The 25976-nt window shown below is 37.0% G+C and overlaps 1 protein-coding gene across 4 annotated transcripts; it reads right to left on the bottom strand.

The window, feature by feature from the left end:
- Nucleotides 1-300: 300 nt before the first annotated feature.
- prkd4 (protein kinase D4) lies at nt 301-24174 on the bottom strand. Of its 4 annotated transcripts, none has more exons than XM_057346164.1 (18): nt 23729-24159; nt 23493-23653; nt 13306-13444; nt 13063-13194; nt 12820-12974; nt 12478-12676; nt 5966-6043; nt 5701-5851; nt 5494-5617; nt 5308-5385; nt 4913-5126; nt 4252-4280; nt 3733-3912; nt 3494-3655; nt 3268-3366; nt 2798-3065; nt 2610-2695; nt 301-596 (listed from the first exon to the last, which is right to left on the bottom strand). In XM_057346164.1, the coding sequence occupies exons 1-18, from the start codon at nt 23790-23792 to the stop codon at nt 420-422; spliced, it is 2496 nt and encodes an 831-aa protein (XP_057202147.1). In that variant the 5' UTR covers nt 23793-24159; the 3' UTR covers nt 301-419. The 4 variants fall into 4 exon arrangements, with proteins under 4 accessions (XP_057202147.1, XP_057202156.1, XP_057202131.1 ...); XM_057346173.1 differs by having other exon boundaries at nt 5701-5824; nt 23729-24158; XM_057346148.1 differs by having other exon boundaries at nt 2610-3065; nt 23729-24174.
- Nucleotides 24175-25976: the final 1802 nt, after the last annotated feature.

The following is a 25976-nucleotide window of genomic DNA, read 5'->3' as shown; positions in this document are numbered from 1 at the left end:
TTGTAGGAACATTCTTACTGATATCAAATCACAATTAAATGAATCAAATTACAAAGGACATCAATTCCATCAAAAAAATTACAATTTACTTTTTAATTAAAATGGATACAAATTTTAAATAAATAAATATATACAACTAATGAAGAAAGCAAATATAATTCAAATTAATCCAATAAAAAATCCATCGTAAACATTCTGATTAACTATTTCTCATATAGTTTCACAACAAAACATGATATTTAAGATTGTGAATTAAATAGCATGTAATGTAAGAATTGAGAAAAACAAGAAAAGTTCTTTCTTTTATCTTTTATTAGAAAATATAACAAAGATTGATTACAGTGAACTAGATAGACAACAGAGCAGTTTCACAAGTTTCTCATAAAATACAATATTCACAGTTGCTGTCAAAGTAAAATCTACGTGGCTATCAGCTCTTCCTTCTCTTCACTTTCCGTTTCTGCTAAATGTTCTGGAAAACTGAGGCCTCTCTCCTGGGCATGAGATCTCCAGTGCTTGGCCTCTGCTTCGTGAGTGAGGTAGCGATATCCCATGCGCTGTTCAAACTCACGGAGGTCACACCATAGTTGGAAGTTCTGCAGCAGGACAAGAGATGCATAAGTGAGATGGTACTGTCTTTATCTGTCCAAAATGCATGACACAGAATTACAGCGATTTATTATAACATGTGATTAAGGCTTAAAGGGGCCATATGGCACGAATACGTGCTTTTCTGTGTCTTTTGTGTGTTATAAGTTGCACATGCATGTATTAGACACGTAAAATTGCAAAAATGAAAGTGTGGGAACAAAAGATGCATTCTATCTAAAAGCGAATGCTCACCCAGACCTGCCTGAAACGCCTCGTGTAACCACACCCCCACTAATCTACCTCAGTTCGTGGTATGATTTGACTAAGACCACCCAAATGTATACGCAAGTAAGGTGGGCGTACCTGTCAGTACAATTGCTTTGGAACCTGATGTTTCAAATATGGTAAGAGGTGTTACATTTCCGTCACACGCTTGCAAGATTCCACCAATCACTACACACTGGTTAACTGGCCAATCATAGCACACCTCGCTTTTCAGAGCGATGAGCTTCATAAAAAATCTGCGCCTTTCAGAGAGGCGGGGCAAAGAGGAGATACAAACATGCACGGTATGTGGAAAATACAGTGTTTTTGAACCTTAAATGGTGTATACACATTGCATTCCATCTAAAACAAACCATAATATTCGTTTTAGCCCTGTCATATCACCCCTTTAACCCCAGCCAAGCAAGATCAAAACAAGATACAAAGAACAACTTTAATTTTATATATTAAACAATGTATGTTTTATCTGTGTTTTTAAAACAACCATATGGTTTCAGACAGTAACCATAAAAGTTGAAGTACATTACAGGTTAAAGCATGTAGTTTCATGTGTATATTTCATTGCTTTGCATTAGGGATAAGAGGATAAACTGTACTGACATGTCACCCTTCTTGGTGAATGTAGTTATTACTCCTGTCTGAAAGCCACATTTGCAATCTTTCTTCCATTTTAGGAATATTGTAAAAACTCTAAATGCGCTTCAGAAGTCATGAAGCTTATTCATGCATTTATGGCCTCACGAGATAGATTACTGTCATTTATAGTTGGTGACGTGCAGGGTTAGTAAATAATCTTCAGCATGTTCAATACGCAGCAGCTAGAGTGCTTACCACTGGAGATCAAAAATGCATTATTTACTCACCCTCTTGTCATATCAAACCTGCAGGACTTTCTTTCTTCTGCAGAACTCAAAAGAATATATTTTGAAAAATTTTGGTAACCGAACAACGGCAGTACCCATGGGCTTGCATTGGTTTTGTCTCTGTATAATAGAAGTGAATGGGTAACCACCGTTGTTCGGTTACCAACATTTTTCAAAATATATATTTTTGGTGTTCTGCAGAAAAATAGATATTTTCCCTACTTTGGCCTCTAAAATCTGAAATAACCTCCCTACCTTTTTTCGTATTGAGACATACTGTACTCAGTCAGGTTTAAGTCTAGACTCTAGACTAGAGTAGACTCATCTCTTTAACCAAGCATTTATCAGATTTATTGCCTAAACATGTTTATGCCGCATTTGTTAGCTTGAACAAAGAGAACATACAGTAAATATTTGCCATATCACATATTAGCCTCTAAGCTAATATCCTCTTTTGCTGTCTCCAATCCTCAGGTTCTCGAGGACATCTGAGACTGACAGACCAAGCTTCGGTTAGACTTTATGCTGATCCCAGCTTAGGTTTGAAGCAAAAACTTTTCTTCCTGTCTCTGTTTTCAACTACTACGAATGGGTGTGATGCGGTTTAACTACAATTATCTCTGGATTTAAACATTGTTGGAAACATTTAAGATAATGAAAGTACAAACATTAACAAAATATATCACACTGTACTAGTGGTTACTGGATATTTAAAGTGCAAAATTCTCACACATTGTGCCTTTAAGCCCTGAAAAGTACCTATAGATATTGCTTTTTACAGAAGTTGACCTCCTTGATATTATCCAACTCAAATACTGGTGTTGAGTTTTTAATAGGATTGGAGAAAGAAAAGGGATAAAGTCAACCAACCTGAAACCAGGGGTGACCCATTGCTTTGCCAACACTGAACCTGCGTCTTACCACCACCTGCAGCAGGTTATTGATCAGGTTCACCGCTAAAAAAATGACAGAGAAAAACATTAAGAAAGTATACTTTAAATGAAAAGCATGAGAAGCTCTTAAATCCGTATCGACATTCCAAGCATTGTTTCTCTTACCCTCCAGTGAGATGAGAGACCACGGTTGTCGTGGATACATGAAAGAAGCATTGGTGATCTGCTGATTAATGTCTTCATCTTCATTAAAAGGAAAAGTCCCACTCAAACTGACATATAAAATCACTCCTGCTGCCCACATGTCCAAAGACCGATTGTAGCCATGTTTTTTGATGACCTCAGGTGCCAAGTACGCAGGGGTCCCAACTACGGTGCGGCGAAAGGATTTCTCTCCAATGATACGAGCAAAACCAAAGTCACACAGCTTTACCTAAGACAGACAGAGAAACAGAAATATGCTGATATGTTTATCCAAAACAGTTTGGGTTCTTGGATACCATGTTGGTTAGAAGGTCTAATCCTCTCTACAGTGTAAGTGGACAGGTCTTGATCAGATTAAGTTTGAATACTTTGGAATAAAAATGTGCTTCTGGAAACTACAAATCTGTTGAATACATGTGAAGGTATCACACCTGAGAAAATGGATCAGGTGAGGCCAGAAGCACATTTTCGGGTTTCAGGTCACAGTGTGCAATGTTTTTCATATGCAGGTACCTCAAAGCCTCCAAAACCTACATTACAACAGATACAGTACATAATATTACATAATATACATAAATTTAATGATGAAGGACTATAGCTAAGAATTATGCAATTTAACCATAGTACAGACGGAAACAAAGAGCTACTGTACATTACCTGCATAGCAAGAAAACGGGTGGTACGCTCTGTCAGACGTCCATTCTCATGAGACAAAATCATCTCTAACATGTCGCTGTGGAGCTTCTCCATGACAACAAAAGTGTGTTGTGATGTTTCAAACATTCCCTCCAAATTAATCACTCCAGGATGAGACAATTTCTAAAAACAAACAAAACAGCATCTTGTAGGCCACACAAAACACAAGTTTGTTGGTAAAAAAAAGTGATCACACTCACTTGTAATATTGTGACCTCAATTTTGGTCTGTTCCTCTTGTTTGGAAGGAAATCTGGTTTTATCTATGACTTTAATGGCGACCGGGCGACCTGACTGTCTGTGCGTGCCACTGTACACCACCCCAAACTGACCTGAACCCAAGACTTCATCAGAAAAGATCTGATAATACTCACTGATGTCCTGGAACACACACAAATGGATACACTTACCGATGCCTGAGTAATTACATCCTAACCACTATATTGTCTGAGGAAAACGTGACTAGCATCAATAGCTCAGGTTTATCTAGCATATTGTAACATGATGCTAGCATGTTTTAACGTGACGTTATGTGTTGTTAGGTTCTAAAAACTGTTTACTGACATCCTAACAATTATGAATTCTTCATTTATTGAAACTATTACTTCAAAAACAAATTCAAAAGCACCTTTATAGGTAGTTTTGCTATTTGCTTAAGGAAGTGAAGACTCCATAAACTTGCTCAAATCAATAACTGAGTATCACTGTTAAGTTTCCCACCTGGGTCTCTTTATTGTGCTGTCCTTGACCTGTCAAAAAAAGGAGAAAACATTTTGTACATAGGCTAGGGCAATATCATATAAAAAACATTGTTTAGCAATCAAATAGTTCCTGCTCATTCATAAAACTTATTCTATCTATAAATAACGCCCACTACAAATGATAACTATTGTATAAGTGTGTTTGGTCAAATGTAAATAATGCTGGTTGTAATGGTGCAGTAAATCTATAGTTTTTGCTGGAGAAACGTAAATAAGTATGTTGTTTAGCACAAACACACAGTCTTGTTGTTGTTTACAGTAGGCCTATACTTGTGTCAGCGTTTTCACAGTTAACACAGACATGACAAGTGTTTTCAAAAACGTACACTTTAAAACTCATTTTCAAAAGTTTGTGTTTTCAGTCCCCTAAAACGCAGTTGACCGAATGAAAAAAGTTTTTTGTCTTTAGTTGAAAACATTGTTGTATAAATGGACCCTAAATGCGAGGGACCTCTAAATTCCAGTTGATTTTGACTGGCTGTCAATGTTTTATTGTTCTCCAGTTAAAGAAAAAATCTTTCTAAAATTGAACCCAACGTCACTCCTCTGTGTTGTAGTAGTTACAGATGTTGTGTAGACTTTTATCTTAAAGTTGGATAATAATAACAATTTATTTTTACCTGTGGTGTCTGTTGTGTCCAGTTTGGTCCCTTGAACAGGTCTTAGGGCCAGTTTGAGGGCTGACTCCCAGCACGGGCCCTCTTGATCCGCAAATACACAATACACCAGTGAGCTTGTCACCAGCTCAAACGAGTGCTCGCCATTATCTGGCAACACGGGTACAGTCAGCTGATCTAAGCCTCGAACATGAAGCACCTCAGAGAGTGGTATCTCCTAAAAATGAGTAGGATAAATTAGTGTTTAGATGTTTAAAGTCAAAGATTCAGATTATACAGTTGTCATGCAGGAGTAATTTGCAGTAATTTCATAAAGATGGAATTTTTGGAGTAGCTTGACATATGTACGGATGTCACAGAGGTGTAATGATGCATACTGTAAAGACGTATATGTAAACCTTATAGTACTTGTTGCTGTTTTCCTCTGGGTACAGGGTGATGGTTTTTCCATCTAATTCCCAGTAGTGGCGTTTTCTCTGTAAAAACAAAAAGCATACATCATGCATCAAATAAGACATACATACAATATAAAAAAAGCTGAAACATTTTGAAATGTTATCTAGATGCATGTGTAGGTTTCTTACTAGTGCATCAGTGCTGGTGTGGTGCATTAACCAGCCTTTCCTCAACACTCCACTGGATCTTCTTTTACAGTGTTTTACCGATTGATAGACTCGCATTAGGGGAATATTACTGCTGAAACATGGACTGAGAGAGAGACAGAGAGGTTAATATTCACATCATGTATCTAAAGTGTGGCACTGACAGGGTGTGACTTGAATCTTCATTACGTGGCCGGCTGCAGTGGCTTCAGTTCCTCTGTTGGTGGCTCTTTATAGCGCAGTTCTTCATAAAGAGAGTTTACTGACACCACCGCCACATCCAACTCTGACTCCTTATTAGGGACTTCGGGCTCTGAAAACAGTGAACTTAACACGCTCACTGACCAATATTTAGTATATATGTAAATGATAATGATAATATGAAAAAACATGAGGATATTTTTGACTGACCCTTTAAAATGATGACAATACCATAATAAAAAATCAAACTGACCTTCGCCATTGACTTTATCGGCCCTACATTCAGGAGGAACAAGAGGCTCACATCTACGATGACAATTAAACTTGCAGTCTGGGAAAAGAGAGAGAGCGAGGGTGATATTTAATGGTATTTCCAATTATATATATTTTTTGTATTAAATACAGACTATGGGGCGGTTTCCCGGACAGGGATTAGGTTAAGACAGGACTAGGCCTTAGTTAAATTAGCACATTTAAGCAGTTTTTACATTCATGCCTTACAAAAAACATCACTGATGTGCATTTTGAGACAAGACGATTGCAGACGAGAAAACAAGGGCACTGGTTTATTTTAAGATGCGAGCTCTGCAAGCTGTTTTCAGCTTAGACAGTTCTAACATTTATTTTAGTCTAGAACTATCTTAAACCCTGTACGGGAAACCACCCCCATATGTCTTATGAAACATACAAATAAATACAAATAACAATGGTCTAGATAGTAAAATTTTTCTATTAGATTATTTTACTACTCTTGGGGAATTTAATTTCAATAAACAAAACCAGGGGTTCCCAAACGTTTTCATTCCAGGACCCACCCAGCCAGGTAAAATCTGTCTCAAGACCCACCGAAACATTTTCAAATGTAATTATGGGAGACAATACACAGTTGTTGTCTTTTAGTAGAGTTGTTTTAATTTCCTTCTAAGTTTAATTGAAATACCAAAATAAATGATGGTAAATCATTGTCATCTCTAGTCATTAACTTGACTAAATTGTTTTGTATGCTAAGTAACCTTGTGTTTCCCACAGTTTAAAAGCACCTAAACTAAATGATTTAATGTCATAAAGATAGAAGGGATATTTCACTTTCCTATCTGAAACTCCAGAAGAGACTTGGAGACTTTCTGACATTCACAAAGCATGACAAACGTATGTAATTTAAAGGTGCAGTAAGCAATTTCTGAGGATCACTTGATCTGAAACTGAAACCCAAAGAAACGTACCCATGCCTTTATTGCTCTGCCCTCAAAACCACCCTGTCTCCTCCCCATCATGAGGCCCCCAATTGGTTACAAGAGTGTTATGTTGATCCACATTGTTTTCTCCTATTCAAACAGCCAGGACTATGTGCAAACACAATATATTTTCAACACAAACCAAACAGACATCTAGCAAATGATTTCTACCGAGCCCCTCACGTGACGGAAAAATAATTATATTGTGGCCACGAATAAGAATTAATTTCCAGTTCATTCTCTGGTTTTAGGTTAATCGCTTGGACAAATAAGTAGATGTTGGTATACCTAATCCTCCACAAAGGCAGAACTGGACTGATGTCTTGAAGAGTCGATTTATTATGGAAAAAATCCACAGGAATTTATTTGGCAAGGCAAATTTATTTCTAAAGCACGTTTAAAACAGCGACTGCTGACCAAAGTGCTGTACAGTAAAACATAGCTTCACAAAAACTAATTCCAACAGAATAAAATAAGCCAAGAAATTAAACAAAATAGAAAACAGAAAAAATACATCCACAGCAATCCAATAAAATAAAATAAAACATACAATGCCAACAGATTAAAAAGCTAATGTAAAAAGGTAAGTCTTAAAATGAGATTTAAAGCTTCCTATATCCGGAGACAGCCTTACATAAGATGGAAGTTCATTCCACAATCTAGGGGGGCAATTGAAAAGGCCCTTCCTTTTAGTTTAAGATGCGATCGAGGCATAGAGAGCATCATGCTATTGGACTGTAGCACTCTGGGGCATTTTCTAGGGGAAAGGAGATCTGTAATATATTCAGGAGTTTGACCATGCAATCCCTTAAAGACAATTAGTAACACCTTAAATTTTATGCGAAATTCAACTGGCTGCCAGTGTAATGATGCAAGAATCTGTGAAATATGGTCCCTCTTTTTCGCACCGGTAAGGAACCTGGCAGAGGCATTCTGAACCAGTTGCAGACAAGATAAAGATGACTTACAAACACCAAAATACAATGAGTTACAGTAGTCAATCCTAGAAGTGACAAAAGCATAAATCACAGTCTCCAAGTCCTTTGTCGTTAAAAAAGTTTTCAACTTCGCAATAGATCTAAGATGATAGAAACTGTTTTTAACAACTGTGTTGATTTGCTTATCGAATTTTAGTTCATTATCAAAAATCACTTCTAGGTTTTTTACATGTGCATTAGAATAAGCAGCAAGAGTGGCTAATTGATTTTTAATCAGTGTTATAGAGGCCGGTGGGACAAAATCTACAATCTCAGATTTGGATTCATTAAGAGTTAGAAAATTAGCAGCCAGACAGAATCTAACCTCAGTCAGACAATTCAGCAGAGAATGTATCTTATAGTTATCCTTATGGTTTAATGGAAAATAAACCTGTGTGTCATCAGCGTAAAAATTATATGGAATATTGTAATTTAGAAAAATGTGACCCAGTGGAAGCAAGTATAGTGAGAACAACAACGGGCCTAAAATAGAACCCTGAGGCACCCCACGGTTTAACGGAGTAGTGGATGAAGAGAAATTTCCAATCTCCACTGAAAATAATCTGTCGCAGAGGTATGATTTAAATCAATCTAAAACAGAACATTGAATACCTACACAATTTCTTAATCTTTAAAGTAGGATTGCATGGTCAATAGTATCAAACGCCGCACTTATGCCTAAAAGGACTAGAACGAAGGATTTTCCTAATCTGCTGCTACTAGAAGATCATTCAGCACCTTTAACAAGGTTGACTTCGTACTATGATTCCTCCTAAAACCCGACTGATACTTGTCTAACAAATGATTAGAATTAAGATAAGCAGTCAGTTGATGAAAAAACACCTTCTCCAAACCTTTAGATAGAAAATAAAGTTTCCAAATGGGGCGGTAGCTATCAAGGCAATAAGGATCAAGGCTTGCCTTTTTCCTTAGAGGATTTACAACTGCATGCTTAAAAATTGAGGGAACAATGCCTTGGGATAGAATAATATTTAATATGGTTAAGATAAAAGGTTCAATCGTCCCTAAAACCTCCCGAAGCAACCAAGGAGGTTCAACATCAAGAGAGCAGGAGGAGGAAAGCTTCATTTTCTGAAGAACTTCAGAGAGAAAGAAGGGGCAGACTCAAACTCAGCCAGAAAAAATGGACATGGATCCGTGGTAAAAGCAGCTAAATCAGACTTGCATAATACATAAACGAATAGGGTCGATTTTATCGACAAAAAAATGTAGAATTTTTTTATCATCACACTGTAAAAAATGTTCCGTAGTTTTTACGGAAAAATACTGGCAGCAGTGGTTGCCAGCAAAGTTCCGTAAAAAATACGGGAAAATTATGTAAACAGCTTTGCAGTTTAAAACTTCAGGGCAAAACTTCAAGCTGTGTGTGAACTTATTACATTTGAGTCTTTTATATTAAGAGCATTTATTTATATAAAATGAAAACATGGACCTAATGCATAAAAGCGAAAACAGTATATTTACTTATTTTATTTCTTTGCAATTCATCATTAATAAACATCAAAGTCCCTTTTAAACAAAGCAACATGCAGCATAACATCAGAAGCGCATTGCCTGACCTTGACTTAAACACAGACTCCACTCTTCAGCATAGTGGTGACCCACAAAACATTTACAAAACAATTCCGTAGTTTTTACGGAAAAATACCGGCAGCTGTGGTTGCCAGTAAACTACCATAAAAATACGGGAACATCCTGTTTTTATTCGTCCAATCAATTCACAGTGGAAAACATGAGGCACACCCCCACTATTCATCTTGGACATATGTCAGAATACTGAAGACGATCACCACTTCTGCTTCACAGGGACTGCAGCATAACATCCATGACTTGATGTTTTATTGTTGTTTAAAGTCACCGTTATTGTGATCAGTGTTTGCTTCATTTGGGTTCTTTACTCGTTATTTGCTTAATAGCAATGTTCTTTTGACTGCTATGATTGTGTTATTAAAAAACATAGTCATGATTGCAAAGCTCAAAAGAAAACGTGATAAGATTCTTTAGTCTGGTTTTTAGTCATTTTTTCTAATATTGTGTAGTTTCTCATTGGGTTTTGTTACAACAGTCTGAATGAGCATACATTAGAGACCTAATGCAACAATCCACATAAAGAGTTTTTTTTAATAGTAAAAACAAATCCTGCATTTGATTTTTTGACTCAGAGACATCAAGAATCAGTGTATGAATCTCAACAGTGGTGACCAACAAATGAATAGCTTCATGCCGCAATGCATGCTGGGAGTCATGGATGAGGTTTGAACTTTCATGGTTCCCAGAATGCATTGTGTTTATCTTAAGAGGTTTTTTTTGGTTGTCACCATTGTTGAGACGAACAGGTTTATTCTTGATGTTTGCTAGTGCATTATTTATGTGCTTGATGTGTTGTAAAGGCCTTCGGAATGTAATTTAATTTCATACAGTAACAAATGAGAATGAGAAAGTCACTTTAAATCACTGCCTAAACTCTAATGCTAACATGCAATGACACTCCCGACAAAAAATGACATGAAAACTATTTTGCATAGCTTTTAACACCTGTTTCCATCTGTTTCAACATGCAGTTGATAAACCAAGGAAAGTCTTAACCCAAAAAGCAAAGAGTCAGGAGCCCGACTAAAGCAAACACTCATCACCGTAATGGTGTCTCGACGAGAACCATCGACATCTAAACGTGTTAATTCTCAATAAGAACTTTTGTAGACGTATAACAGAAATAAAGTGACAGTGGTGTCTGTAATAAGTGAATGTGGTAATAGTGTTTGTGGAGTTGTTTAATAAAGTGAAAAAAAGAACGGTTGCCATAAACGTTCGTAAAAACAAAGGAATTTCACTGTTCATTTTCATTTCACTGACAGTTTTACAATGTGTAGCAGGCATTTCTGTTAAGATAACAGAATTTCACCGTTCATTTCAACTGACAGTTTTACAATGTGTGGCGGGCATTTTCCGTAAAACATTTTCCATTTTCTGTAAAAACTACAGAATTTCACTGTTAATTTTACCCATTTTACAGTGTTTTTCCGTATATCTTAAGGACGTTTTCTGAGTGAGTTTTTTCTATGAAATCCTGTGAACAGTTTCAGTGTTAAAACATAAAGATATCACAGAGGAGTACAATATTATTATTTTAATAACCATGAATGTGCCAAAGGTGAAACATGCTTTCACTCACTTGTGTAAATCTGATGTGACTGTAAAAGTAATAATTGTCATGAACAGATATGGCTGACTGTATCCCTATGTTGGGGGGGGGTGGGACAAGATCTCATGGCACAAGACCTTGCGAGAACCGATGTGTCTCGTGAGATCCGATTGGTCTTGCGAGAACACAATATCCTCACGCAATTGGCATGATGGAGTGCTGGGCTCGAAATTGCGACCATTTTAGTCGTATATGCTCCCTATATTTAACCTGTACAACCTCTAAATATATTTGGGAGCATTTGCGTTACTGCACATTTTGTTGTGGTGCGACCTGTTTTCATTACTGTACAGAACACGCTAATAACTGCACAAAGTATGTGCGTTCTGTGAGCTACAGTGACCGGCCATTCAAAAAGACAACGTGATTTTCCATCCCGCAGCACTACTTTCCCACCATTTCTCTATGTAAACACGCGCTAGATGGACGGTTTCAACATTCGCTCGGATCTTTCACGTCCGCAGCGCCTCGAGCATGAAGCACTCGGGTTTACTGTGCCTTGGGAGCATGCTGCTGAACAGCAGTGGACTGTACCACAAGTACAGTATAGCAATTGCAAGTTCACATTACGTTATTTTAAATACATTCACAGACAAATCTCGTTAAAAACGGATCATCCGTCCCTTACATATGTGCATGTTAGTATAAAACATGATGTGTTTATGTAGTTTTAACTGTTTCTCTAAAGGCTATGAGGGTTCAGCCAGTGGAGGAAGGAGGATTGACAGTGTGATATGATCACCACCTCTGCTAACACGAACACTATGCAAAAAGCATATAGAGAAAACAACCACAGCTCTTTGCTAAAAGCTGCACCTGTTAAGAAAACAGCATCATTTTTGTGTAATTACTGCCTGTCAGTTGAGTTTGTGACAAAACATTTTGCAGTGTTTACATATTGTTTATTACTGCATAATATAATTCATTAAAATGGAAGTTTAATTTGTTTCATAAAATACAAGTTGATTTTATAATTTATAATAGAGCAGTTTGTCCGTTTAGGGCTACTGTAGAAACAACATGGCGAATTCCATGCAAGGGGACCCATACGTAGATAGAAATAGCTCTTTCTAAGGAAAAAAAAAAAACCCATAATGCTTCATTATGTAAGATCTTTATACACCTCTGAAGACATAGTTATGTATATTATATTGCATTTCTGTCAATAGAGCCTCCAAAAAATTACATATTGGACCTTTAAGCTAAAGTCTGTAGCATCATTGCTGTCAAGGAAAATAAATGTTTTCGTTGATAGTGAATTTTAACATAAACTTTAACAAAATATCACGTTTAATTCCCCTTCATCCCGGTAACGTTAAACCCCTCTCACCTGAACATTGCATCCCCTGCCGGAAGAGGCCTTTCAGCAGCCGAAAGCAGTACTGACAGATGGTGAGTTTGGTGTAAGTATGAATATGGAAGGTGTGAGGAACGCGGGGTCGCCCGTCCTTTCCCTCGCAGACCCCCACAGACACAGGCACATCTGCCCAGGATGGAGGCCGTGAGCGTGATGGTTTTGACATGCTGATCTAAGGGAGACAGGGTACAGTACATTATAATCATTTTATTGGTTATTTAGAGAGGGAGGTGAAAAGTGGTCTCTTGCACTTGTTGCAGAGAAAGCTTCCATAATGGTAAAGAACGAGAAACTGTTTTGAGTTTAGGTCATCACCTCCTCCAGGCTTCCACCCGTGTGACTGGAGAATGTAAGGGCCCGTGGCCGGCCAGGAGGGAACAGTGACAGGCTGGGGCCACAACGCCGATACACGCGAGAGCAGTCGTTGGGTAACCTGAACGCACACCGCTTATGGAAGTCTAGACCACATCCTACAAAGAGGAAGACACATGAAGGAATCAGTGAAAAACATAAACCTAATTTGTTACATTACGGTATATATAAATATTCTCATCCTACCTTCGCATTTCAGGCCCTGTCGGACTAGTCCCCATAACATTTCACCGCAGTAGTGACAGAAAGTAGGTGTGCGATATGATTGGACGACCAAGGAATGTGGGCGGTATTTTGTCTCGGCCACAGAAGCTGTGCCTTAGAGGGTTCAAAGAGATGGAAAGATGTTAATCATGTTTAATCAAGTTAAAATTATGATAATGCAGTATTTAATTGTGTGTTGGATAGTGTGTGTGCGTGTTTACTGACCGGAGATCACCACTTCAAGTAGATCTCCATCACGAATGTGGTGCTGGTCAGTGAGTCTGTGTAAGATCTGCTCTGTGTCCGGTTCATGTCTGAATAACAGCAGCTTTTCACCCAGACCTTTAACGCTGCAATCTGGAGCCTTAGAAAACACAGACAGCAAAATGATTTCCTTCTAATGTTTTAAACAATAGCAGAGATTAACTAACAAATACAAACTTGCTGTAGAGTGTACCTTTTGTATTTTTTTCATTAGCTTTTATTCATATATTTTTAGTTTTGCATTTTTATTATTTTAATACAGATGTTACATTTGCGCATTTGGCATTTAATTATTATGAGACTTAATTTAAATATTGCTATTTAGATTTAATTTGTTTTCAATCCAGTTTTCAGTTTATTTTGGGTTAGATTTGTCGTTTTGTTTGATTTTATTTCCAGTTAATAATTGAAAGTCCGAGTAAAGTGACATTGAAATATGTGTTCTGAGTATGTCACACAGCAGAAAAGTGTGTTATTAACCACCCAGCCAAATTTGAATGGAGAAAAAAATATCCAAGTAAATGAAATAAGTTATTCTACACTGCGTTCCAAATTATTATGCAAATGATATCTTTCTCTGGTTTTCCTAATTTGTCGATGCAAATGACAGTCAGTATAATTTTCAAGTAATCAACAGTTATGGTACATTTGGAATTTTATTGAACAAACCTCCCACTGACAACAGTATTTATTTAAAAAATGAAAAACTCAAAATGCACTGTTCCAAATTATTATGCACAACAGAGTTTGAAAACATTTCATAGGTTGTAAAAAACTGAAAATGGTCATTTGTTGAATTTGCAGCATTAGGAGGTCATATTTACTGAAATCAAAAGCTATTTCAATCAAAAACATCCTAACAGGGCAAGTTACATGTTAACATAGGACCCCTTCTTTGATATCACCTTCACAATTCTTGCATCCATTGAACTTGTGAGTTTTTGGATAGTTTCTGATTGAATTTCTTTGCAGGATGTCAGAATAGCCTCCCAAAGCTGCTGTTTTGATGCTAACTGCCTCCCACCATCATAGATCTTTCGCTTGAGGATGCTCCAAAGGTTCTCAATAGGGTTGAGGTCAGGGGAGGATGGTGGCCACACCATGAGTTTCTCTCCTTTTATGCCCATAGCAGCCAATGACACAGAGGTATTCTTTGCAGCATGAGATGGTGCATTGTCATGCATGAAGATGATTTTGCTACGGAAGGCATGGTTCTTCTTTTTGTACCATGGAAGAAAGTGCTCAGTCAGAAACTCTACATACCTTGCAGAGTTCATTTTCACACCTTCAGGGACCCTAAAGGGGCCCACCAGCTGTCTCCCCATGATTCCAGCCCAAAACATGACTCCGCCACCTCCTTGCTGACGTCGCAGCCTTGTTGGGACATGGTGGCCATCCACCAACCATCCACTACTCCATCCATCTGGACCATCCAGGGTTGCACGGCACTCATCAGTAAACAAGACTGTTTGAAAATTAGTCTTCATGTATGTGTGGGCCCACTGCAACCGTTTCTGCTTGTGAGCATTGGTTAGGGGTGGCCGAATAGTAGGTTTATGCACAACTGCAAGCATCTGGAGGATCCTACACCTTGAGGTTTTCGGGACTCCCGAGGCACCAGCAGCTTCAAATACCTGTTTGCTGCTTTGCAATGGCATTTTTGCAGCTGCTCTCTTAATCCGATGAATTTGTCTGGAAGAAACCTTCCTCATTCTGCCTTTATCTGCACGAACCCTTCTGTGCTCTGAATCAGCCACAAATCTCTTCACAGTACGATGATCTCGCTTAAGTTTTCGTGAAATATCTAATGTTTTCATACCTTGTCCAAGACATTGCACTATTTGACGCTTTTCGGCAGCAGACAGATCCTTTTTCTTTCCCATATTGCTTGAAACCTGTGGCCTGCTTAATAATGTGGAACGTCCTTCTTAAGTAGTTTTCCTTTAATTGGGCTCACCTGGCAAACTACTTATCACAGGTGTCTGAGATTGATTTCAGTGATCCAAAGAGCACTGAGACACAATACCATCCATAAGTTTAATTGAACAATATAAAATTAAATGTTTACGACACTTAAATCCAATTTGCATAATAATTTGGAACGCAGTGTAATCTTGGAAAAACAAGGAGGACTCTCTGCTCTCAAACGCTGGGGCGTGTCCGCTGTTGGCGGACAAAAAATCCTGAACAGAGAATCGGTGAAAAACTGTTTAACTCCACAATTCAGTACTACATACTTCTGAGTCTTTGTAATGTGTTTCAGCAATACATTTCTAACATCTATAATGTGTTTAGAAACAATTCTCAGAATTCTCTTTACCCGGACTTTAAGTGTTGTGTAGTATTTGATTTATTACTAATTCTTTTTGTGCCTTATAGGGGGCAATCGAAACATCCTTAACACTAAATACTACACCCAATCCAAAACACTTCGGCATTTTAATTGAATTACTATTGCCCACCTATAATGCCCTTGCAGGTTCTTGTTATTAGACGTAGACATTTCAGGGAAGACACAAACATAAATATTCAGATGACTGCTCACAAGCCCGCACGCCCGCACGCCCGCACGCCCGCACACACGCACACACGCAACACACACACAGAGTGAGACGACTGCAAAATAGTTTATTGTGTATGTTAGATATTCTGTGGCTAATGAGAAAATGTTCATCATGTTGACAGCGCTGCTGTCTTTTCACAGGTCCAAGACAGGTCTAAGTAGTTGCTTAGCGTGCAGTGTACACTTAATATGACTAAAAAATAATGTGTGAAACAACATCCTGCTATCACCATGTTGTTATTTTAACACAGTGTGGTACTGCTAGATTCTTCAGTTCCCCACACTAATGAAAATTGCTGTTGAGGTTGGCATGTTGTGGAATGCGCTGAACTCCATATTATATGATATTGGAATGTAACCCAGATTGACTGCTTAAGGTAGCTACTATCAGATTGTTCTATTGAACTCTTTAACAAAGGATGTTTATGCTCTGTGTAATTGAATGAAGCTGATTGCTTAAAGCAGTTTCAGGAACGCCCTGTTCTGCGCTATATAAACTGTTCACTTTGAGGAAATAAATGAGCATGATACAATTACACTTTGGTGTTCGTGTCTCTTGCTCACAGAGCTCTGCTGAAGACATCTCTCACAACATCCAACAGTAACTGGCTACTGAATATTGCAACAGGATCCAAACACAGAAAGATACGAATGTCAAAATCTTACAGGTACTGAACTTCCACATGTAACGTAACGTGTCATCTGCCAATTCAGTGCCTAGAGAAAATTCAAATACTGAAAACAGTAAACAAAGATTGGCAGTATACTACTTAAAACACTGCTCTGAAACCTAACCGAAGAGACCCACTCACTCAGGTACATGGTTAGTACAATCCTACATTGTGCAAATATGATAGATACAGTCTAAATCCACAGCTGCGGACAATACAGACAACTAAATGTGGAGTCAACATGGCCATGTGACAGAGAAAGGGGGCCTGGAGTTGGACACAGCGGTCCGAAGCTGCAGTGGCCAGATGTCTGCATGATTCTCATGATGTCGTCTTTCAAATGTCAATCATTTTGTTTTCAAACATAGCGGATGTGAGTCAACCCAGGCAGAGGAGTTTGACCCACATTAACGGTTACTTAACTACTGAGTTTATTGAACTCTTCCGAAAGCGTGAAAATGACAAATATATAATGTTTTAAATAAATAGATTTTTTAGTTGATCAATATTCATATACTACTAGTAATAACTATATAATAACAATATTAAAAATATAGCAGCCCTGAGTGCTTTATAACATGTTGATAAAACTGTAACTACTAAGTAATTACAATGCTGGATGTCCTATACCTGCTTATTACACGGTCACTTGACCGGCTCTTTGCCACGTGAGTAAATTATTGGACACAAAATATTGCTTTGAAATATTTTGTTAGCTATTTTATTAGCTCAGCAAATACAAAGCTTCACGAGGGAAAACCGTGCAATTTAGTTATTATTTGTAAATATAATCGCATATATGTTATTAATTACACATGTTTTTTTTAATTACACACAATTTTTGCCAGTTGTTCATTATTGGTGGTATGCAGCAATGCAATACACACATGACCAACCTACATGAATGCACCCACGATTAAGCACTATGGCACATATGAAAGTCCCCTGGCACTCTGCAGCTTTAAACACAGCTAAACAATCAATGTCCTGAATGACAGTGCACAAAGTGCACATCTGAGAACAAGCAAATAGATGTTTCATTCTGGATTCAAATGCTTTGCCCGCAAAAGCTGAAAGAATATACCTTTATATACCTTGAGAATGAATAAAATACTGTTTTGATCAAATTAGTCTTAGGATAAATTTAGAATACTTTATTTAGATATCGTAGAAATAGAAATGCACGATGTGAATGAGCTACGCATTTCCGTCCCACCCTACAGTATCGTCCTCAACCTATTTATACACATGTGTAATGGTCGGTCGATGTGTTGCTTTTTTGTGGCGGCATAGCCCTGTGCATGTGTGATGTGTTTACCTCATTTTCAGCTCACTGAAGCTTTCAGAGAGGTCTCAGGATGAAACACCTAAATACTATTTCGAATATTATCCTACCATACTACTTCAGTTTTCCAAGCATTATGACATTTTTACTAAATATTTGATCTAAAACTGCAATCCGTAACATTTGCCTCTATTTTGCCATGTTTGTTTGAAACAGAATTGCAGGCTACATACTTTACATATTTTTACCCGGATTACATAAAATTTTCCTGCAAAATTGTACCTAACAGTTCAAATTATAAATCTTTATTACCTTTGCAAATCGGGGTAATCACTTACAAAAAATAAGCGTACTTCAGGTTCATTTTATTAAATACAAGTCCAAGTATATTTTTAAGCATGTAAAGTACTAATTACTAGTAGACTTGAAAGTGTCCTCTAGCTCACTTTAAAGTTTATTAAAGTTTAGTTTTAGGTATTTACAACTATTTATTTTAGGCTATGTAAGTACATGAAGTGCATTTGTGAGTGCATAGAATGTAGACTGACATTATGCTATACTTCTTTTAGTTTAAAAGAAGTACTAATAGCATACTTGCGGAAAAACTTTTTAAGGAAATCAGATTTTTATGTATTTGCTCAATAACTGATTTTTGTTTATTTTTAACAAGATAAGTTACAGATTCCAGCATTAAAATGCAAAACCTTCATTTTAACATTAAAATGTAGAGAGCTAAATGTAGAGAGTTCCTTCAACCACGGGATGACACACAGACCTAACTAGGGTTGGGAATCGAAAATCAATTCCAATTTGGAATCGGAATCGAAAGGCTAGGAATCGGATCGGAATCGAAAGGAATAGGAATCGGATACTTGAGATTAAAATTTGAATTCCTCTTATCAATTCCTGTGTGCATATTTTCAGAAAAGTACATGCGTTGCATGATCTGCTGATATCTCAATAAAAGCCCTTATGAAAATGATCGATATTTTTTACTATAGTAAGCATAGTTTAGCTATAGAATTTGCATTAAAGCACAGGAATCACAAATTAACCATAGTTGCATTATAGTAACTGCAGTTTAACCATGATGTAGTTCAACTATGATAATACAAATAGTAAAAAATCAGAAAAGGTGTGTTTCTATATCTAAATATACACAAAACGGTGCTCATAAATATATAAATATATTTTGCAAACAAGTCAATAAGCAGGCTAAATGACCATACAGGTTGATATCTAAATGTTTTACTTCAACTGTGGAATCGAAACTGGGAATCGATAAGAATCGAAATCGATAAGCAGAATCGGAATTGGAATCGATAAAATTGAAACGATTCCCAACCCTAGACCTAACTGAAATGTGTCTTGCTGAATACTATTTCACATTTTTAAAGCAGTATTCAGATTATACTACATAGAACATGTTACTCTGATGTTCTGAAAATAGCCATTCTGTTTGTCACTTGTGAAAATGTGTTGCAACGTGTGTTTGCACGTAATGTGCTTGCATTGCCATTATATCAAATCAAAGATATTATATATTAACTAGATGCGCCACTGCCATTACAATGAATGGAGAGGAATGCAACGCTCAATATGGCCGCTCTAGCGAACTAGCGTTCCAGTAGAACGATCCAATGGTCAATCAACTCAACTATATTTATATAGCGCTTTTTCCAATTTTCATTGTTACAAAGCAGCTGTACATAAGACATATTGACTATAAGCAAACCAATTAAAGTTGTACCTGCAAAACAAGAAAAAGGTGAAAACAAAGAAGACAGACATACCCACATACAAAACACTCCACACACACAAAATGCACACGTACTAACACACAGACACACACACACAGACGCGCACGCACACACACACACATGTACACAGACAAGTACGCGCACACACAAAGACACGCACACGCACACACACACACACACACACACACACGCACGCACAGTGAAAGCACACATTTAAGATAAAGGCGAGAGAAGCACAGGTCAAATATAACAGACTATAAATTCCTATATGCAATATTAATTTAGTAAAACTTTAAAATTCTAAATCAATAAAGACTGACGATTCTCTGGGGCAAGGCTTATGAGGCATGAGGTATCTAAAGCGACCTCGAAAAAGGTGATTTTTGATGCAATTTAAGCTTAGCAAACCAAAGTTATGGTATAGTCCATATCAGGTTTAATTATTGATCGGAAATATGCTATTCAATTGTGATTTTTGCCAGCGATTTTAGAAATATCTGCCTTCCACTAGGGCTGTCAAACGATTAATCGCGATTAATCGCATCCAGAATAAGAGTTTGTGTTTACATAATATATATCTGTGTACTGTGCATAATAATTTTGTATTTATTAACACATACACATACATGCATATATTTAAGAAAAATCTCAAAATTAATAAACATTTATATATAATTTCAATTATTGGTAAATATAAATAAATACATGTAAATATTTCCTAAATAGGTATTCATGTGTATGTGTTTGTATTTATAAATACAAAATTAATATGCACAGTACACAGACATATATTATGTAAACACAAACTTTTATTCTGGATGCGATTAATCACGATTAATCGTTTGACAGCCCTACCTTCCACCATTCAAATAGATACGACTGTTGACTTGCTATGACGTAAATAACTGCCCAGAGGCGTTGCAAACATGGCCGCCGAGTGGCACGACTTCCGTAAACGGACTTTGATCAAATGTATGACATGAGTCCGTCGCGCATATGGTATTACCTCTACTGTTATTTCATGTTACAGTTGAATGCGTGTGCAAGTCTGTAATGCCTCACTACAGTGGAAAACTGTAGACAATGACAATGAAGAGGTGTGTGTGTGTTTGTTAGAGGAAGAGTCTGTGGTTGGAAAGTTACACGCAGATGCTCTGAACCGCAGCAGACAGAAAGAGAAAGACTGTGCGTGTGTGTATGTGTGTGTGTGTGAGAGAGAGACTGTTTGAGTAGCACCTAATTCTATTCACACCCTTTAACTTCCCCTCCGCTCTTTGTACTAATACACAGAAGTTACATTTTCTTTACACTGTCTGCTTTTCAGGCAACTAACACTGCATGGTACAGGAATAACATCCCTTAGGGAATTTACACAATGGAGTTTACGCTGCGTCAGAGAACACTGCAAAGCCATCGATTTCAACAGGTGTCTCAGATGGGAAAATGTGCGAAGGTATGCAAAAGTAAAAATCTGTCACGTGGCCAAAAGTTAACAACAATGTAACTTTGTAACTGCTGCGATGATGTAGGCATGCGTTGACCAATTACAGTCTCAAAGAGGTGTGTACTAATTTACTTTACTGCTGCTTGATTCCAAACTCACTTCACTCTGTCCATGCCCTCAAAATGAATCTTATACAAGCACAAATCACAACTTTCATAACTGTAGTCCTTTGATTGTTCTTTGTAGACTAAGACAATTGTCTTCCAACTTCAGATGATAAAATATGGACAAACGTATTGGGACGCCCCTTCTAATGAACAGGTTTGACTACCTTTTCTGTGAGCACAAATCTATATTCTAGAGAACTGTGTGCTTCTCATTCTATAGCAACAGTTTGTGCAGGGCTCTTTTCTATTCCAACAGGACAACGACCTTTGTGGACAAAGCGAGGTTCAAGAAGAAATTATTGATTCAGTCTAGTGTGGAAGAACTTGACTAATCTGCATAAAGCCCAGACCTTGACCCATCTGAACACATTTGAACCAAACACTCATCACCCAAACTGTTGCAACAAAGATGGAAACAAATTCTTGAATATAATACCGTATGGTATAGCATTAATATTTGTTTTAATTGGAATTAGTAGAATAGGTAAACATGTTTATTAAAAGAGGACATCCCAATACTTTTGTCCATATAGGGTAGCTGTAACAGTTTACCCACATGAGATGATTCCAAACAATAATCCTTTAGTAATATCCGGAAACCACGAGGCGCAAAAGAACTTTGGAGGAGCAAACCAACACACGAGTAACATTTTAGACTAGACAACAACATAATGGGCAAGGGAGAATATATAGTGTCCGGGTAATGATGTGCAGGTGGTGATGACAAATGAAGGACAGGTGAAAGTCATAAGTCTTTGATGAGGGACAGGTGCAGGCAAAAACAATGAGGGACAGGTGAGGGAGCGTGGCAAAATAACATCCTTGGGGTAAAAACGGAGAAAACAGGCAAGGGACCAAAGGGAGTGTCACAGTAGCAAGTAAGGGATAATCCTAACCGTGCATTAAAGGACTTTTATGCACAACGTGTATGCGAAGAACCACCTGATGCGAAGCCGTGGCTAGCCGTGGGTTATCCCACTTAAATCATGGTCATTTGCCAAGTTAAAAACAAGTTAAAGCTGTTATTGGTGTTTACAGCTCAATTTTTGTCCAGGGCTGCTTTTAGTCCTAGTCCAGATTTGGGAGGCAACGTTGAAAACAACATTTTCAGTGCTGTTTATTGAGCACTGGCAGCGCAATCAATGTCCGATCTGTGCGTCTGTGTGAAATGATTATATTATAGGCACCGCATTCATTTCGAACGTTGATCAAACTAAATGGAACTACCTGTGCATTAAACTGTTTTAATGCACACCTTCCAGCCAATCAGAATAGAGTATTCAGACAGACCATGGTACAATAAATAATATTTCTAAACTTCGAACTCAAACTGACATTCAAGTGTCACAAACTATAATAAGACTGAAGACTACAAAAAAGACATATGGTTTGAAGATGTAATGTAATCCCATCGGCCGTCAAAGTGGTTTTTATATAGGACACGTGCACTCTTTAGTAATACGTGTTTACTGTTTATAGTAGTGGGCAGTGTGAAAATAACTACAGGAATAGTTCTCTAAAAATAAAACTCATGACATCATTTACCGATCTTCATGTCAAGCCCAAATCTAAACTTCCTTTTATTTTTAATGGAAATTCTATATTCATCAAATCTTGCATTTTATTCCAACACACTTTGGGTTTATTGTGTGGGACATACGGAAAGAAATGTTCAAAAATGTCAACATTTAATCAAATCATGATTTTAACTTGACACCTCCGCTGTTGTACGATTAGGAATATAGCAGTAGACTTGCACGGACTATTGTTGTACATATTAATAATGTATCATGATGTGTTTTGTTTTGCCATTTTTCAAGTTCATACAGAAAGAGTTTTCCTGTTTTGTTCCACAGAAATAAAGTTCCACAGATTTGGAATGACGTGCAGGTACAGTAGGTAAATAATTACTTCATCTTTTAGTTCCTTAAAGTACCACAACGATCAAACAAGTGGCCAAGACGCTTGTTTCTCAGACTACCTGATGCCGCTTGCATAAGCATAGCCACAAAGTTAAGACTTGGCACAAACACTTTGTACACAGGCACAAAGTTAACACATTGTCTTACTTTGTGGATTCAAATTAGTCCAATCTACCTTTTTGTGTGACTGACCTTAAAAAGTTAAGCCAATTTTGACCAGTCTCAAAGAAAAAACGACATGAGTAACTTGTAAGGCTCTTCTAAGTAGTTCATGAAACCGGCCACAGGCTACATGCTTTAGAAACTACGCCACAAAAAGCATCAGATCTACTGTACCTTCCTCTCAATGATTTCTTCTGCGAGACATTTCGCATCTTGGAGAGTGAGGTGCCCTTCAGGTATTAGTACACCCTCTTTCAGGAGGCCGATCTGGAATTGGATGCGTATGGGCCCCGTTGGGGTGGATTCTGACCCCACGGCCAGCTGAGAGAAGGAACCTGAAAACAGTAGAAGATGCTTCTGAAACAAACAGTACAAGGATAAACAAACTTTTCAGTAAAAGATGAACTTACCAGCAACATTGAAAACATAACATTTGTCAAGGCTTTTTGGACGGTGCTTTGTGTTAGCAGACATTTTTCTCACGTTGACATATTTAAACTAGCACATTTTGCGGACCTGTTGAAAAGATATCTGCCGCTGCTCTGGTTTCTTTGTGCTTGTTCTGCTGTCAAACAAGAGGCGGCTGACACAGGAAGTTCAAACACACATTGATGTTTCCGTATGTGAAATGAAGGGGTCTGCTGAGCAACGCAAACATTCAAAATGAAATGAATTGGTATTCTGTTGCTTTTTCACATAGATCTTGAAGGGCTAGTTCACCCCAAAATGTAAAATTCTGTCATCATTTTCTCACCCTCTTGTCATTTCAAACCTGCATGACTTTCTTCTGCAGAACACAAAAGAAGATATTTTGAGGAATGTTGGTAACCGAAAAACACTAGTGACCAACTCTTATCGTATGGACACAAAACCAATAACTGTCTCTGTCACGAGTCTAAAAAAATCTTGTTGTTCATTCTCTCCCTTACTTACTCCAGCTTTAGTCCTCCTAGTAGCATGGCCTTGTAAACTAACGGTACTGTTTAGCGTGTTGACAAAATGTTTAAATGCTCTCCTACTCGTAAGTCGCTTTGGATAAAAGTGTCTGCCAAATGAATAAGTGTAAATGTAATGTAAAACCACTGAGACATTTCTCAAAATATCTTCTTTTGTGTTCCACAGATGAAAGAGTCATATACAGGGTTTGAAGGACATGAGGGTGAGTAAATGATGACAGAATTGTTATTATTAAATAATACATTTGTATTTATTATTACATTTTTATAAAAATGAGTAATTTTTAAATTTAAATGTATATATTTTTAAATGATTACATTTTTATTACAAATAACATTTATCATTAAAGCAACATCATTATCTAAAATTCCGAAAAATCATTTTTCTGATTGACTCTCTTTTGCGGAACAAGCAAGAAAGTAGGCTATACACCTGAATTAGCGCCTTTTGTCTACCATCATAATCAGTGTTGGGCAAGTTACTCTGAAAAAGTAATTAACTACTAGTTACTAATTACATATTCAACAGTGTAATTAGATTACTGTACAAATTACTCTCTCCGAAAAGTATTTAATTACTTATTACTAATTGCTTTCTATATCCTACATCAACCTTGATTAGTTAAGTGATTCAAGGATAGACATGAAACAGCTGTTTTAATTCATTCAAATAAATAATATAAAACTAATCAAAGTAGTATTATTAACTGACCAAAGTATTACAAATGTGAGAATAATACATTAAAGCACGGATTTTAAAGTTAGACTTTGAATTTTGATGTCAATTCTACTATTGCACACACAAATATTACACAAAGTATTTAGTTTAATTACATCAGAAGTAACTGTAATTAAATTACAGAAAAAAATTAGAGTAATCCCTTACTTTACTTTTTCAAAGGGAAAGTAATTTAATTACAGTAACTAATTACTTAGTAACTAGTTACACCCAACACTGATCATAATTAAATCATATGAAGAGTTTGGTTCCAAAAGGAGATAACTAATTTTTCAAAAATCATGTTTTTTTGTGTGCATTCCAATTAATAGCAATCAAACTGCAGTTGGTTTGCTTTGATTTAAGCCATAAGAACTCCAAAAATACAGCTAACTAACACAATAAAACACAATAAAAACATGGTAACATAATAAAAAACATGATTTTTGAAAGAAATTTAAAACTGTATTCAACAATATTCAATATTCAAAACTCAAAATTTACACCTAATAAAATATTTCAGAGTTTGATATTAACAGGAGAAGTGCTTGTTCAATATAAACATGATATATAATAATAAATATCTTGGTTTTTAGATGTTTTAAAATGTATTTTAATGCTCATTTTGTCAAAATTGTCATTGTTAGTCATCCTGAGGCCCCCTTGGAAGTCAGCTAGGGCCCTCTTGTGGGCCACGACCCCCCTGTGGAGAACCACTGGTTTAAAATAACCGCCAGATGAAGTGATTTAATCAGCTGTGATTGTGAAATAGCATTGGTTCTCTTGTATCTTGTGATATCTGAACGTTTGAACAAGCTCCACATGCATTGCATTCACGGATATCTTCATATAAATTCTTCAATTCAATATCTTCTGGCTTCAATTCGGAATGTTTGGAACGTGAGTTGTTTGTAATATACTGTTTGTTGGTCAATTTATGCAATAAATACCTCTGACTGTACTGTCACTTGTGTAGTACGTTTT

Source organism: Triplophysa rosa, linkage group LG1 (assembly GCF_024868665.1).
Source record: "Triplophysa rosa linkage group LG1, Trosa_1v2, whole genome shotgun sequence".
In the NCBI taxonomy this organism is placed as follows: Eukaryota; Metazoa; Chordata; class Actinopteri; order Cypriniformes; family Nemacheilidae; genus Triplophysa; species Triplophysa rosa.
This window is presented reverse-complemented; position numbering and strand designations above follow the sequence as displayed.

Bases quoted from the DNA above. Each gene is read 5' to 3' on its own strand.
- prkd4 (XM_057346148.1), bottom strand. From the start codon at position 23,792: ATGTCTGCTAACACAAAGCACCGTCCAAAAAGCCTTGACAAATGTTAT. The intron at 12,677-12,819 runs GTGATGACCTAA...TGTCTCCCTTAG, and splicing joins CGGGTGGAAGCCTGGAGGAG to ATCAGCATGTCAAAACCATC. The intron at 5,127-5,307 runs GTTTACATATAC...ACTCATTTTTAG, and splicing joins ACAGCAACAAGTACTATAAG to GAGATACCACTCTCTGAGGT.